Raw genomic sequence first — 15,765 nt, forward strand, 5'->3', positions numbered from 1 at the left:
GGAAGAATTCCGGCCGTTACGCCTACTATCAAAGCCAGCACAGGCATGAAGGGTCCAATGGCCTCCTCCTCTATTGCATCATGATTTTGTCAAGGTTAAAAGCTGAGGATTTTCACAGTAACTTCATTGCAGTGTTAATGTAAGCCTACTGACTAATAAATCAACTTTACTTTCCTTTTAGAATGGTGATCTGTGTGACAGCCCAGTGGGTGATTAATCCCCACAGACTCTGTAGCCCAGTGGGAATCAGCGCCTTCAGGGGAGAGAACGACCAAGAGAGGATCAATTAATTCATCCTTTCAGTATTGTTTCAGCTTAGCCAAGGACCTGCTCCTGGTCTAAATCACCGGCGTGATTGGAATGTGTGTGTGGGGATTGTGAGAGATCTTAATTCAGAAGCACCTTGGGAGGGCAGGTTGGCCCTGCTGCTGAAGGCACTGAACGTGTTCCTGTGCCTGTCCTGTGGCGGGGGGGGGGGGGGGGGGAGGGGGGGGGGGGGGGAGGGGGGGGGGGAGGGGGGGCGGCTGGGGAGGGCTCTTTGGCCGGAGGTGAAACGTTCTGTCCTCTCCCCAGGGATCTCTCCGAGCTGCGGAACGATCTGGCCAAATCCTCGCGCACGATTCACGCGTCGTGCCTGAACCTGAGCGGCCACCTGTGCCTGTCGGAGACCAGCTCGACGGTGGCGCTGGAGAGGCAGTCGAGCCAGCTGGCACAGCTGGAGGAACAGCTGCGGGACAAGGTGCGGGAGATGATCCAGCTGCAAGCCAAGTATGACCGAGAAAAGGCCGAGCAGAACGCCAGGTGGGTGCAGCACCATCTTCCCAAGAATCTGTCAGTCACCTGCGAAACTTAAATGCCGAGTCAGCTTGATGCTCCCCTGATTTCTCGAGGGAATATTTTACAATAGAGAGCAGCCCTGAGTCACTCACTGCTGCTGCGTGTGACTCGGGCATTGTCCACTGATTCCTGCTGGCAAACGCACAGATCTGGATCTCAGCTGAGGATGTTGCCACGATTCCTCCCATGGTTGAATAACTTGTTGATACTTATTGTCAAAGCTCACACGTGAATGGTGGATGAGGTACTGGAGGTAGATGCTGTACCCCAGTAAAGATGCCTTCCATGAGAGGAGAGGGCAATAGCAGGACAATGTCTGGGAGGGGTGGTGTTATAATTAAATGAAGTATGGTCTGGGAGGAGAGCTAACAGTAGAGTCACAGAATCCCTACAGTACACAAGGAGGCCCATCGAGTCTGTACTGAAAACAATCCCATCCAGGCCCTAGTCCCCGTAACCCCACTTGATAATCCCCTGACACTAAGGGGCAATTTAGCATGACCAATCAACCTAACCTGCATATCTTTGAACTGTGGCAGGAAACAGGAGCACCCGGAGGAAACCCAGACAGACATGGGGTGAAAGTGCATACTCCACACAGACAGTGACCCAAGGCTGGTGCTGTGAGGCAGCAGTGCCAACCACTGTTACACAGCTTTACACTGGAATGCCTGGAAGGCGTTTAAATTAATGAGGCAAACAAGGACAGTAATTCAATTATTTCTTTATTTAACATTTCTTGTCTCAACTTGAATGTAAACAGTTGCAACTCATTAACTCTTTACTGAACTTTGACTCTACCTGAACATCAGCTCTCAACTGAACTTTAACTGAACATCAACTTTAACTGTTTAACTGAAAATAGATATTACCTTGGCCAAGAAATATCCTCGATGTAGAATCTATCTTCTCCTTATCTGGGGCAACTTTCAGGGCACAAGTCTTCTTGCGATGGTTGGTCTCTTTGAGTGATTGCTGCCAAACAAAGACTCACATATCTCTCTATCCACAATTCTCCACTCGCTTCCGGAAGATTCTCTGTCATCCAGCCCATGAATTGATCAGGAACTCCCAACTGCATTGTTCAATTAGGCCAATCAAATACAGGCAGGATAGTATCATTGGTCGATTCAGGCCTCATCATCTCCAGAACCGCCCCCCCCCCCCAGTGCATATGGTTTACATTCCAATGTCCAGATAAAGAACACTGGCTAAAAATCCCTGCTGAGGACAAGCTGTTGAATCTGACACCTTCTGTCCTTTGACAAATCCCAGGTCACTGGCCACAAGAAATCTCAGCATAGTGAAAAAAGCAACTTTAAAGCCACTATTGCCAATATTGTTGCAGCCTGTCTTTCTCCGTCCACACCACCGTGCCACCCTAATCTTATTAATATTTCATCCTATTGAGCTAACTGCATTGAGCAAGGACAGATTCAGAGGTTTTTCTGATATCCTTTCACCTTTATTCTGAGGGTGCTTTTACACAAAGCGATTGAGTGTGACGTCAATAATAAACCCCTGGGGGTGTGAATCTGGGATTAGGGTCCACTTTGACTTGAGCTAAATGGAATGAAATTTTTCTCTTCACGATGAGCCCTGATTCTGTCTTCAGGCTGCGTTTACACTAGCTCGAGGTGGAGTGAAACAAAGCCAGTTTTGACTGATGCTACAGTTTGTTCAGATTTCGGTCAATGCACTTAATGCTGCAGTTACCAAATATGACAGTAGGTGGCGACAAAAGATTGTCTCCCTCCTGTGAGATGAGGAACGGCGATATTGGCTACTGTGGCACTCAGTGTGTCCCTCGGCGTGACACTCTGCCGTGTATCCCTCGGCGTGACGCTCTGCCGTGTATCCCTCGGCGTGACGCTCTGCCGTGTATCCCTCGGCGTGACGCTCTGCCGTGTATCCCTCGGCGTGACGCTCTGCCGTGTATCCCTCGGCGTGACACTCTGCCGTGTATCCCTCGGCGTGACGCTCTGCCGTGTATCCCTCGGCGTGACGCTCTGCCGTGTATCCCTCGACGTGACGCTCTGCCGTGTATCCCTCGACGTGACGCTGTGCCGTGTGTCCCTCGGCGTGACGCTCTGCCGTGTGTCCCTCGGCGTGACGCTCTGCCGTGTATCCCTCGACGTGACGCTCTGCCGTGTATCCCTCGACGTGACACTGTGCCGTGTGTCCCTCGGCGTGACGCTCTGCCGTGTATCCCTCGACGTGACGCTCTGCCGTGTATCCCTCGGCGTGACACTCTGCCGTGTATCCCTCGGCGTGACACTGTGCCGTGTGTCCCTCGGCGTGACGCTCTGCCGTGTATCCCTCGGCGTGACACTGTGCCGTGTATCCCTCGGCGTGACACTGTGCCGTGTATCCCTCGGCGTGACACTGTGCCGTGTATCCCTCGGCGTGACACTGTGCCGTGTATCCCTCGGCGTGACGCTCTGCCGTGTATCCCTCGGCGTGACGCTCTGCCGTGTATCCCTCGGCGTGACACTGTGCCGTGTATCCCTCGGCGTGACACTGTGCCGTGTATCCCTCGGCGTGACGCTCTGCCGTGTATCCCTCGGCGTGACACTGTGCCGTGTATCCCTCGGCGTGACACTGTGCCGTGTATCCCTCGGCGTGACACTGTGCCGTGTATCCCTCGGCGTGACACTGTGCCGTGTATCCCTCGGCGTGACACTGTGCCGTGTGTCCCTCGGCGTGACACTGTGCCGTGTGTCCCTCGGCGTGACGCTCTGCCGTGTGTCCCTCGGCGTGACGCTCTGCCGTGTGGCCCTTCACCCTTCAATATTATGCTAATATACCCACACCCCTAACTGTTATCTGTTTCTAATGTACAAATTTCTCTCACTTTAAAAATTTTAAATCGATTCCCGGCCTGGATCACTGTCTGTATGGGGTTTGCACATTCTCCCTGTCTCTGCATGGGTTTCCTCCAGGTGCTCCAGTCTCCTCCCAGTCTAAAGATGTGCAGGTTGGGTTCATTGGCATTGCTAAATTGCCCCTTAGTTTCCCAGGATGCGTAGGTTAGAGGAATTAGCGTGATTAAGTATGTGAGGTTATGGGGATAAGGCCTGGGTGGGATTGGTGTCAGTGTTGACTCAATGGGCCGAATGGCCTCCCTCTGCACTGTAGGATTCTATGATTTCTGACAGGCTCCCAGCCCACAGCCCAGTTGGATTGTCAGGCTCAGCTGCCAGTCTGTCAGAAAGCAGTCAGGTCTCGCTGACTGTGACACCAGGGCAACGATGTGTGGAGCTCATTCTCACGCTCACAAACCCAATACAATCGCTTGAATCCAGGCTGGAGACTGGGGAGACTTCCTCACACAGGGGCAGTGGGGGGAGGGGGAGGGGGCAGAGGCAGCGGGAGGAGGAGAAGATTCTCCTTGCTGGTGCAGTACAGAGAATAATGAACCTCTATGGCGAAATTATAAACCTGCTTTTACACCATTTCTTACATTACAGCAGTGACTACACTTCACTGGAAAATCCTTAGTTATGATTGCTGCCCATCCTGAACCGAAGGTGGTGGTGAGCTGTCTTCCTGAGCCACTGGAGTCCCATCTGGTGTAGGTACACCCAGTGTGCTGTTAGGATGGGGAATTCCAGGTTATTGACCCAGCCACAGCGAAGGAACTGTCAGATATAATTCTAATCGTGTCTCCAGGAGTGTGAAACACCCCAAGACCTGTTGACATTGTTGGTCAAAGGTGATGTAAATACAAATGTTTCTTCCAGGATCACGGAACTGATGGTGACTATCGAACGCTTGACGGCCCAGAATCAGGAGAAGGAGAAGACCATCAGCAACCTGAACCAGACGGTGGAGAACCTGGTGGGTGAACAATGGGAGGGGAGAGGGAAGGCCGTGTTTGAGCCTCAGAATTGCTGCTAAAAATGTACCTAAATCCTTAATAATGGTTTCATATCAGCGTGACACGCCAGCAATAGGAAAAAAATAGATTGCTGTGTGGCGAGACGGATCTTTGGTGCCTATTTCTCATCTCCGTGTCCAGGTGCCCTGCTCGGAAACCAGGTAGTAGTCCCCTGGTCCACAGAAACAGCTGTAGGCCATTCAGCCCCTCAATCTAAGTCCACGATTCATAGAATCCCTACAGAATCGAGGCCATTCAGCCCATTGAGGCTGCACCGACAATATTCCCACCCAGAACCTATATTAACCCCATGTATCTACCCCCGCTAATCTCCCTGACAACGAGAGGCAATTTAGCATGGCCAGTCCAACTAACCCGCAAATCTTTGGACTGTGGGAGGAAACCGGAGCACCCGGAGGAAACCCACGCAGGCAGTCACTCGAGACCTGAATCAAACCCTGATCCGTGGCACTGAGACAGCAGTGCTAATCCACTGTGCTGCCCAATTGGTCTGAGGCAAGAATTTATGAGACTGAGTGGGCGCCGTGCCAAGTCATTGGGATCTGAGTACCAAGTGATGGGTGCCTTGCCGCACACCTGGCACCAGGTGACGGGTCCTTTGTTGTTTCAGGAAGCGAATCAAGCTGAAGCACAAGGTGTTCAGGATGGAGGCGAGATTGAGTCTGCGAAAGCAGAGGTGGAGTCACTGCATCAGATACTGAGAGATATCACACAGGTGAGAGTGCTGATCCAGCTGAAGGAACTCTCCAGTTGTAGGCAATAAAGTAAAACCAGACTTACTCCAATCAAAGGAAAAGTTTTAATAAAGAAACTTCATTACTCCAATACTTGAGGCCTCGCTCTGGGCCATTCCAAGTTCCCATGAACCCACAGCAGCTTCTTATTTATACTGAGTCAGCTGACCACCATGTCATTTTGTCATTGGTTACATAATTTACTGGGTCAGCTGACCCTTTACAACATGTTACCATTGGTCACATTACAACAGATCCAGTGTTATTATTGGTTACATTCTAACATGCTGAAACAGGCAACAGGCACGGATTGTGTAAGTTTGCTCTGGCTCAGCTGGTCACTGTGTGGTGCCTTTTAAGAACACTCATCATAGTTCCCCCGGTGCCTCAGTTGATAAATATACCACAGATTTTTAAAATTTGTTTTTGGGACATGGGCGTCGCTGGCTGGGCCAGCATTTACTGACCATTTCTAGTTGCCTTGAGCTCAGCCATTTCAGAGGGCAGTTGAGAGTCAACTACATTACTGTGGCTCTGGAGTCACATGTAGGCCAGACCAGGTAAGGACGGCAGATTTCCTTCCCTAAAGGACATTAGTGAACCAAATGGATTTTTCTGACAATCGACAATGGTTTCATGGCGATCAGTAGATTCTTAATTCCAGATTTTTTTTTTTATTGAATTCAAATTCCACCATCGGCTGTGGTGGGATTCGAACCTGGATCCCAGAACATTAGCTGAGTTTCTGGGTCAACAGCATAGAGATAATACCACTAGGCCATTGCTGTCCCACATTATTGATTGAGTCAACAATTGTGTCAGTAGTAGAGTGGTCATAAGTAGGCTTGACATTTCCTCAGTTTAAAAAGCTGTAACACTGGTTACGATCTAAAGGGGAAAAGGATGCAGATGTTGTGCTGCAGTTGTACAAAACCCTGGGTAGACTCAGAGGGAGCTGAACGCAAGTTTACAAGAATGATACTTGGGCTCCAGGAGTTAGGTTACGAGGAGAGATCAGACCTTTATTCTCTCAAATTCAGAAGGTTAAGAGGTGATCTGATAGAAGTCTGCAAAATATTTACAGGGAACGACAAGGTGGATGAGGGTAAAGTGTTTTCACTGATTTGAAGGCTTTAGAACCAGGGGCCTAAAAATTCAGGCCAAGCCATTCAGGGGAGATGTTAGAAAACACTTCTACATGCAGAGAATGGAGGAGGTGTGGAACTCTCTTCCTCAAACAGTGGTGGATGCTTGTTCAGTTTTTAGGCTTAAATCTAAGGTAGACGGATTGTTAGTGAACAGGGGTATCGAGGGATATGGGCCCAGAGCAGGTACGTGGAGTTAGGCCACAGATCAGCCATAATCTTATTGAATGGTTGGGATGGGTTCGAGGGGCTGAATGGCCTATTTCTGTTCCAATGAAAGAAAACTAGGGGAGAAAGTAATTATTTGTGAGAGTGTTTAATTGTTTGCTTCTGTCCCTGTTGGTTGTAACAGGGAGATGCTGGTTTAGGAATGTCACTGGAGTGGTAATCCAGAGGCCCAGACTAATGCACTGGGGACATGGTTTCGAATCCCGCCCTTGCAGCTGGCAGAATTTAAATTCAGTTCATAAAATCTAGAATTGGAAGTTACTCCTAGTAATCATGACCATAAAACAATCATCGATTGTCGCAAAAACCCAGCTGGTTTATCCTATTTATTAGTGTCACAAGTAAGCTTACATTAACACCGCAATGAAATTACTTTGAAAATCCCATAGTCGTCACACTCCAGCGCCTGTTTGAGTACATTGAAGAAGAACTTAGCATGGCTGATGCACCTAACTGGCACGTCTTTCGGGAGGAAACCGGAGCAGCTGGAGTAAACCCACAGACACAGGGAGAACGTGCAGACTGTGCACAGACAGTGACCCAAGGCTGGGAATTGAACCCGGGTCCCTGGTGCTGCGAGGCAGCAGTGCTAACCACTGTGCCACCCATGGTTTGGTAATAAAGAAGGAAATTGTGTACCCTTGCCTGACCTGGCCTACATGTGACTCCAGATTTGTAATATCTGTATGTGTACGGATTCTTGGCTGCCCTCTGTAATGGCCTAGCAAGCTACATAGGGCAAATAGGGATGGGTAACAAATGTTGGCCTTGCCAGCAACACCTACATTCCATGAGAGAATAAACTTTGAAAAGCCTCACCATTGTGTGTACTCCATGGGGATGAACCTCTGTAAGCTGGTTACTCTATGGTGCGCACTTTAATGTGGTCCATTATAGCTATTAATCTGCGCGGTGGGTGTTGTGACTTTGCAGAATCCTAATTGTCAGCGGGTTGTCTTGGGTATCAGTGACCATGGTAACCAGTGTCGTCAAACTCTCTCTTCATAGGCTGTTATTTCTGATGCTGATAGTGGAGCTCAGTTCCCCTCCGCTGAACGGACTGGCGACGCCACCGAAATGGATTGCTCTCTGTTTAGCCCCTTGGGCATCCCATCCAGCCTGCGCACGCCATCTCCACGCCGACGGACCTCTCCGCGCCACAGCCATTCACCGTGGCACAACCTCTCGCCGGCCTTCACCGACTCCGTGTACTCGACTGTTCAGGTTGCTGTGCAGAAGAGGCAACTCCTGATCCAGGTAGAGAGGCAGCGTGAGGCCCGTGACAAGTCCTAGACAAAGTGAGCCTCTGTTGTGGAGACGGCCTCCTCCTCCCTCAGCAGGTAGCCCTAAGAGGCCATTGGTGACCACGGGCTTCCATTGGATTGGTCCATGATTGTCCCTGGCGAAGAACTGCAGTGTTCTGCCATTCCCTCTGCAGTGAGGCTAACTGGGAAACTCCCCCACTCTTACTGCCTGCCGTTAGGTCTGTTGGAAGGCCTTACTGGCTGATAATCAACCCTTTTGGTCATGTTATCAACACACCTTCCATGACCAGTAAGTCGTAGAATTTCACAGCATGTAAAGAGGCCTTTCAGTCCATCATGCCTGTACTGACCATTAAACACCTATCTATCCCACTCCCCTTTTCCAGCACTTGGACCTTAGTCTTGTATGCTGTGGCATTTTAAGTGCTCCTCTAAATGCTTCTTCAATGTTGTGAGGGTTCCTGCCCCTACCACCCGCTCAGGCAGTGAGTTCCAGATTCCCACCATCCTCTGGGTGAAAAAGCTTTTCCTCAAATCCCCTTGAAATCTCCTGCATCACCTGGTTATTGACCGACCAGACACACACACGCACGCACACACTCCCACTAAGAAAATAGTTTTTTTCAAGATTATAGAACCCCGACAGTGCAAAGGGAGGCTTCCTATCTAGCCTATTTATGTCCCTCGTAATTCAGTACCCCTCAGTCAAAATCCCCCTCAGCTTCCTTTGCCCTATGGAAAATAACCCCAGCCTAACCAGCCTCTCTTCACAGCTGAAACGCTCCAACCCAGATAACATCCTGGTGAATCTCCTCCCTTTTTATTAGGGCGGCATGGTGGCACAGTGGTTAGCTCTGCTGCCTCACAGTGCCAGGGGCCCAGGCTCAATTCCGACCTTGGGTGACTGTGGGGAGTTTGCACATTCTTCTCACATCTGCACGAGTCTCCTCCGGGTGCTCTGGTGCCGCTGCCGCCCCCCTCTGCACTGTAGATATTATAGATCACATCCTTCCTACAGACAGAACTGCACACAGTATCCTAGTTGTGGCCTAACAAGCATTTTATACAGCTCCATCATAGCTCTTATATTCTGTGCCTCTGCTAATAAAGGTGAGGATGCCTTCCTATCCCCCTGATCTACCCAACCTGCTGCCTTCAGGGATCCATGGACATACACGCCAAGATCACACTGGTCCTCTATACTTCCTAGCATTCTACCATTCATGGTGTATTCCCTTGCCTTCCAAAATATATCAGCTCATAATTTTTCAAGGTTAAATTCCATTTTTCACTCCGCTGATCCCCTGTTTATTTTGTCCTGTAATCTAAGGCTCTTCTCACTATTTACCACACCACCAATTTTCCTGCCATCTACAAACTTACTGATCATACCTCCCCACATTCACATCTAGATCGTTAATGTAGTAAAGTGGGATCTGAACCTCTACCCCAGAAGGAGGAATGTTACCACTTGCACCACAAGATTTCCTTTGCAGTAATAGCATCTTCTGGAAATATTATTCTTGCACTGATTAGAACAAGAAATGAGAGCATTGAAAGAAATTTCATTTAGTTTAGCAGCTGCCCCCCCTAGATTATTCTGTCCAATTTTTGCTTCCTGAAGATGTTGATAAGAAGTAGAAGCTGAAGTAGGCCATTTGGCCCATCGAGTCTATTCTGCTATTGAATGAGATCTTGATTCTTGTTGGGGGTACATGTTTCATCCAAATATCCATATAGAGCCTGTACAGTGAGTGTCCTGTCATCCTGGTGTACGCCTCCCAGCAGGATTCCGGAGCAGGAACCTTGGTTCATTTCCCCCTCTGTGGCTGCACAACACAATGGCCATTAGTACTTATACCACCTCGGCTGAGGATATCCAACTCTGCACCATCAAGGGCTGGGATGGGTATGAATGGTATCAGAATGTACTATTAGCACCAAAGGTGCTGACAATGGAATAGCGGCACAGTACATTTGAAGTCATGTTTGACCAACCTTCTTCCTGCATTGGCTTCCTGCTGACACACAAGGCAACGGGACTGCCTGACTCTACAAAGTCAGCAGCACAGATAGCTCATTAGGTGAAGTGATGGTCTGGTGGTATTATCGCTAAATTATTAATCCAGAAACTCAGCTAATGTTCTGGGGACCCAGATTCAAATCCCACCATGGCAGATGGTGGAATTTGAATTCAATAAAAAAAATCTGGAATTAAGAATCTACTGGTGACCATGAAACCGATTGTTGGAAAAACCCACCTAGTTCACGAATGTCCTTTTAGGGAAGGAAACCTGATGTCCTTACCCAGTCTAGCCTGCATGTGACTCTAGAACCACAGCAATGTGGTTGATTCTCAACAAGCCACTCAGTTCAAGGGCAGCTAGGGATGGGCAATAAATACTGACCCATCCAGCGATGCCCATGCCCCATGAGTGAATAAAAAAGAAGTGAGACTTTACTGGTGTGCTAATTGTTATGCTTGCATTACTCTGTGAGAGGGATTGGATTCAGGAGATCAGCAAGTCTGGGATTCAGTGGCTCATTAGGGGTCCAGTGCAGCGTTGTACCCTTGGCCCAATGAACCCTCTCAATGGCTACTCAGCTTTGTAATTATAAGGTTACAAACTAATGGGCCACATTCTGGTAACCCAGGAAATGGTAGCCTGGGTGCAGAAACCGCACTGGAAGCAGAAAGGGTTACGCCCTCTGACCTTTGTCTATCAACCCCCAGGTTCTTGTTCAATCCTCGGCCAACCCCAAAACGTTTCTTATGTTTCCGTCCTCTCCCCGCCTGCCTGACAGGATCTCCGTGCAAAGTATGAGGCCGTCCAGGACTCGCTGGGCAGTCTGAAGAGGCAGCTGGCCGACAGTGAGAATGACCGTCGGGCGTTAGAGCAGCAGATCCTCAGTCTGAAGGAGGAGACTGAGGACTCGGTGCGAGCCAAGGATGACGCCAAGCGCGATGCTAACCGTTTCCGCTCTTCTGTGGACCTACTAGGAAGGTGACTATTTTATTCTTTTTGAATGAATACTTTTTTAATTTGCTGACTTACTGTAAACCACCAAGCTTTCTTTAGACCTCAATTTGCTCTCCTGCTTTTTGATGCTAAAACTTAACACCTCGGGCCCTGTCCCTCCTCAACTGGCCTTGTCCATTGCTGGGTTTTTCTTTCTAAAAAGCGAGAAGTCGAACCTGGAGAAGTCACTTCAGTCCCTCCAGCAACAGATCGAGGTGGTGCAACAGGAGAATGAGAAACTGCAGTTGGCCAACGGGGAGCTCCAGCGTCAGCGGGACAACCTGGAGGATGAGAAGGAGGACATCTTGAAGGATAAGGAGAGGGCACAGAAAGAGATCGAGCGAGGGTGAGTGGGACGATGGGGGAAGGGGAGGGGAGTGGGGGGGGTGGCGGGGTGGGCTGGTACTTCAGCATCAAAGTGAGGCCTGCAGCTTGCTTTGGAGCCTGACCTTTCTGAATGTTGTGTGCTTCCCTCCTACCCTCCCACCCTCCTCCTCCACCCGCATCAGCCACAAGATGCTCGAGCAGATGGAAGTGAAGAACTCAAGTATGAAAAAGGAGTTGATACTGGTGAAGGAAGCCTTGAGCAAGGCCGCACTGGACAGGGAGGTCCTGGAGAACGAGAAGGCCGGAATTGAAGAGGCACTAAGCAAGGTAAACTCGGAGAATGAAGAAGAATCTTGCAGCTAGACTATAACCATACAGCAAACTTCCTTTTTCTCCTTCAGTTTTCATCTGCCTCTCCAGAAGGTGCCAACTCAAGTCATAATAGATTTTTACCAGCACTGGGTATCCTTGCTAACCTATCCAAACAGCCAGTCATCATGTGAAGCCTACATCAGTGAGTGTTCCCAGGATGTTTGACTGGGGAAAGGGTTGGTGAGAAAGGGGTAGGTAATCAGATGGCAGACAGGAGACCAGGGAGAGGGGACATGACGATTGGAGTCCGATCCTGTCACTGACTAATATCTACACGCATGGTCTTGTAGAAGGATAGTGATTCGATAGTGAACAGGAGCAGGAATCCTGGCTGATTCCCCCCTTTCTAATTCTGAGCTTCTGTTCCCGGCTCTAAAACCCTGGATGAGATCAGATAGCACAGCACAAACCAAGAATTGACTCTGGGATCTGCCCCGGTTCTGTATGTAGCTGAGTAACAATGAATTGATACAGTGCCAAAGGAGGCCATTTGGCCCATTGTGTCAGTGCCGGTTCTCCAAATAAGCAATTCCCTTAGTGCCATTCCCCCACCTTTGCCCCATAACCCTACACATTCTTCCTTTTCAGATAAAGATCCAATTCCCTCTTGAATGCCTCAATTGAATCTGCCTCCACCACACTCTCAGACGGTGCGTTCCAGATCCTAACCACTCGCTGTGTGAATCTGCCTCCACCACACTCTCAGACAGTGCGTTCCAGATCCTAACCACTCGCTGTGTGAATCTGCCTCCACCACACTCTCAGACAGTGCGTTCCAGATCCTAACCACTCGCTGTGTGAATCTGCCTCCACCACACTCTCAGACAGTGCGTTCCAGATCCTAACCACTCGCTGTGTGAATCTGCCTCCACCACACTCTCAGACAGTGTATTCCAGTCCTTATCCGCTCATTGTGCGAAAAGCTTTCTCCACATGCCTCCATTGCTTCTTTGGCTGACTACCTTACCTAAAATCTGCGCCTATTCTTTCTCAATCCTTCCATCAATTAGAACAGTTTCTCACTGTTTGCACTATCCAGACCCATCATGAATTTGTAGATCTCTCTCAACCTTCTCTTAGAATCATAGAATCCCTACAAAGCAGGAGGAGACCATTTGGTCATTCTGTACCGACTCTCCGTCAGAGGATCTTACCGGATCCTACCCCCGTAATCCCACACATTTATCTCGCTAATTCCCTAACCTACACATCTTTGGACACTAAGCGGCAATTTAGCATGGCCAATCCCTCTAACCCGCGTATCTTTGGATTGTGGGAAGAAACTGGAGCACCCGGAGAAAACCCACGCAGACATGGGGAGAACATGCAGACTCCGCACGGACAGTGACCCAAGCCAAGGATCGAATCCTTGTCCCTGGCACTGTGAGGCAGCAGTGTTAACCATTGAAGAACTTTCTCCTTCTCTGAGGAAAACAGTTCCAACTTCTTCAATCTATCTAGATTCTCCTTGGTCAAAGGTTATCGGGGGAAATGGAAATGTGGAACTTGAAGCACAAACAGGTTTAGTTGATTGGTGAAGCAGGCTTGAGGGGCCGAATGGCCTACTTATGCTCCAATTTAAATGTTTGTACGTAATGGAAGTTCCTCACCCCTGGAACCATTCTCATGAATCTTTTCTGCAGTCGAGTTAATGCCTCCAAGTCCTCTTTAAAGTGTGGCGCCTTTATTCCATTCTATAATTTGCCTGTCATAGGTTTCACACAGACTGGAGTTAAACTGTGTACAGTTTTGGTCTCATAACTTGAGAAAGGATATACTGGCACTGGAGTGGGTGCAGAGGAGATTCACTAGGTTGATTCCAGAGTTGAGAGGGTTGGCTTATGAGGAGAGACTGAATAGACTGGGGCTACGCTCATTGAAATTCAGAAGAATGAGGGGAGATCTTATGGAATCATATAAGATTATGAAGGGAATAGGTAAGATAGAAGCAGGGAAATTGTTTACACTGGCAGATGAAATTAGAACCAGGGGGCATAGCCTCAAAATAAGGGGGAGCAGATTTCGGACTGAGTTGAGGAGGAACTTCTTCACCCAAAGGGTTGAGAATCCGTGGAATTCCCTGCCTCGTGACACAGTCGAGGCTATCCCATTGAATGTTTTTAAGGCAAAGGTAGATAAATTTTTGAACAGTAAGGGAATTAAGGGTTACAGTGAGCAGGCCGCAATCGATGAAAAGATCAGCCATGATCTTATTGAAAGGCTTGAGGGGCCAAACAGCCTGCCCCCGCTCCTAGTTCTTATGTTCTTAAACCAGGATCACGATGTCCACTGAGGGCATGGTCACACTGAGGGAGGGACTACATAGGTGGCTTGCCTTACATTCCTGAAAATTGTTTTGGGGATTGCCTAGATCCCACAAATTTCCCTGGACTCCTCAATGTTTGATCCGTACCTGCAATGAAACATTTCAAGCAGACTTTATTCCTCCCGCTTACTTTCTAACAACTTGGTTCTGTCTGCGTTCTGTGGCTGTGACAGTCAACATGACAGAAAGAGACAGGTTGTTAGCAGGGTTCCACTCCCCCGCTAGAGCTACACCTGGCGGGAAACAGAGAGGAAGAGAAACTCCTGCTGGGGACCAGATGTTGCCTGTCTATATTTGTGCCTGTGATGAGCAGAGATCAGATGGAATATTCTCCTCTGCTTGTCATTTGTTTTACTGAGTAACCAATTGTTGACAGCGGGGAATGTTTTGGCTTTTTTTGTGGGGGGGGGAGAGGGGTTGGGGGAGCAGGGGGTTTGTCAGACAGGAGATTGACGGAACTACTTGTTCTTTCCCAAGGTGGAGACCGCAAATGCTGAGATGGAACTTATCCTCAACAGGTTGAGGACGGAGCAAGCTTCTCTCCGGGATTCTCTGTCCAAGATGAGTGCCTTCAATGAGGGCCTGGCCCAGGATAAAGTGGAGCTGAACAAAATCATCCTGGAGGTAAGGCAGCAGAAAGCCAAGCCTCAAGCTTCCTGTCTATAAGCCCATGACCACCCCTCCCTCCCCCCACCCTCACCCCACTCTCCTCTCCCTCTCCTCTGCCAAAGGTAATGAGTCCCATTGGGGATATCCCTCCAGAGGAACTGGCAGCCCTCCAGTCACCCACTAAAGTGGTCATTCCTGGCGCGCCAGCCTTCAAGGTGAGCTATTCGACTGTGGTCAGCATCACAGTCCTGTTTCGTTCTGCAGGCAAACTTTCCACACAAATGCTTTTCCCAGCGGTTCACAGGGTCATGATCAGACGCAGAAATCCCAGTTTATTTCCCCCTCCCTCGGTTGTGCAGCGGACAGTGCAGTGAGTCACTGACCCCACTGGAGGAGCTCCTTCAATAAGCTGTCATGGTAACTTCTCTTTTAAGTCCTTTGTGGGATGTGGCCATTTCTGGCCTGGCTAACATTTATTACCCGCCCCTAATTGCCCTGAGTGATTTGCTTAGGCTATTTCAGAGGGCAGTTTAAGAGTCGGCTGCTTTGTAGTGGGTCTGGAGCCATTTGTAGGTCAGACCAGATAAGGCCGGCAGATTTCCACTGGTGAAGCAGATGAGTTTTTACAACAATCGATGACCAGTTTCACAGGCCCCATTACTGAGACTAGCTTTATCATTCCAGGCTTATCAACTGAATTTAAGTTCACTTAGATTTGGACTTCAACTGTGTTTCCCAGAACCTGGATAACTTGTCAAGTGGCATTATCTCCATGCTGCCATCTCCCCATCAGGCTGCAGACTGAGATGTGAGCTAGCACGTACCAGTCATAGAATCCTCCACTGCAGAAGGAGGCCGTTCAGCCCATTGAGCCTGCACCAACCACAATCCCACCCAGGCCCTATCCCCATAACCCTATGCATTTACCCTTGCTAGTCTACTTGACACTAAGGGGCAATTTATCAAGGCCAATCCACCTGACCCGCACATCTTTGAAGTGT

The 15,765-nt window shown here is 49.2% G+C and overlaps 1 protein-coding gene across 4 annotated transcripts in view; it reads left to right on the top strand.

Moving 5' to 3' along the window:
- Nucleotides 1-15,765, top strand: part of crocc (ciliary rootlet coiled-coil, rootletin) — a 108,003-nt gene that overhangs the window by 38,007 nt on the left and 54,231 nt on the right. For all 4 annotated transcript variants that reach the window (XM_080215470.1, XM_080215467.1, XM_080215468.1 and 1 more), the window contains 8 exons: nucleotides 574-801; nucleotides 4,581-4,677; nucleotides 5,349-5,453; nucleotides 7,854-8,102; nucleotides 10,916-11,115; nucleotides 11,294-11,476; nucleotides 11,640-11,784; nucleotides 14,633-14,779. In XM_080215470.1, the coding sequence (XP_080071596.1) occupies nucleotides 574-801; nucleotides 4,581-4,677; nucleotides 5,349-5,453; nucleotides 7,854-8,102; nucleotides 10,916-11,115; nucleotides 11,294-11,476; nucleotides 11,640-11,784; nucleotides 14,633-14,779 (1,354 nt within the window). The remainder of the gene's footprint in view (nucleotides 1-573; nucleotides 802-4,580; nucleotides 4,678-5,348; nucleotides 5,454-7,853; nucleotides 8,103-10,915; nucleotides 11,116-11,293; nucleotides 11,477-11,639; nucleotides 11,785-14,632; nucleotides 14,780-15,765) is intronic.

This window comes from Carcharhinus amblyrhynchos, chromosome 30 (assembly GCF_965287045.1).
Source record: "Carcharhinus amblyrhynchos chromosome 30, sCarAmb.v2.hapA, whole genome shotgun sequence".
NCBI lineage: Eukaryota > Metazoa > Chordata > Chondrichthyes > Carcharhiniformes > Carcharhinidae > Carcharhinus > Carcharhinus amblyrhynchos.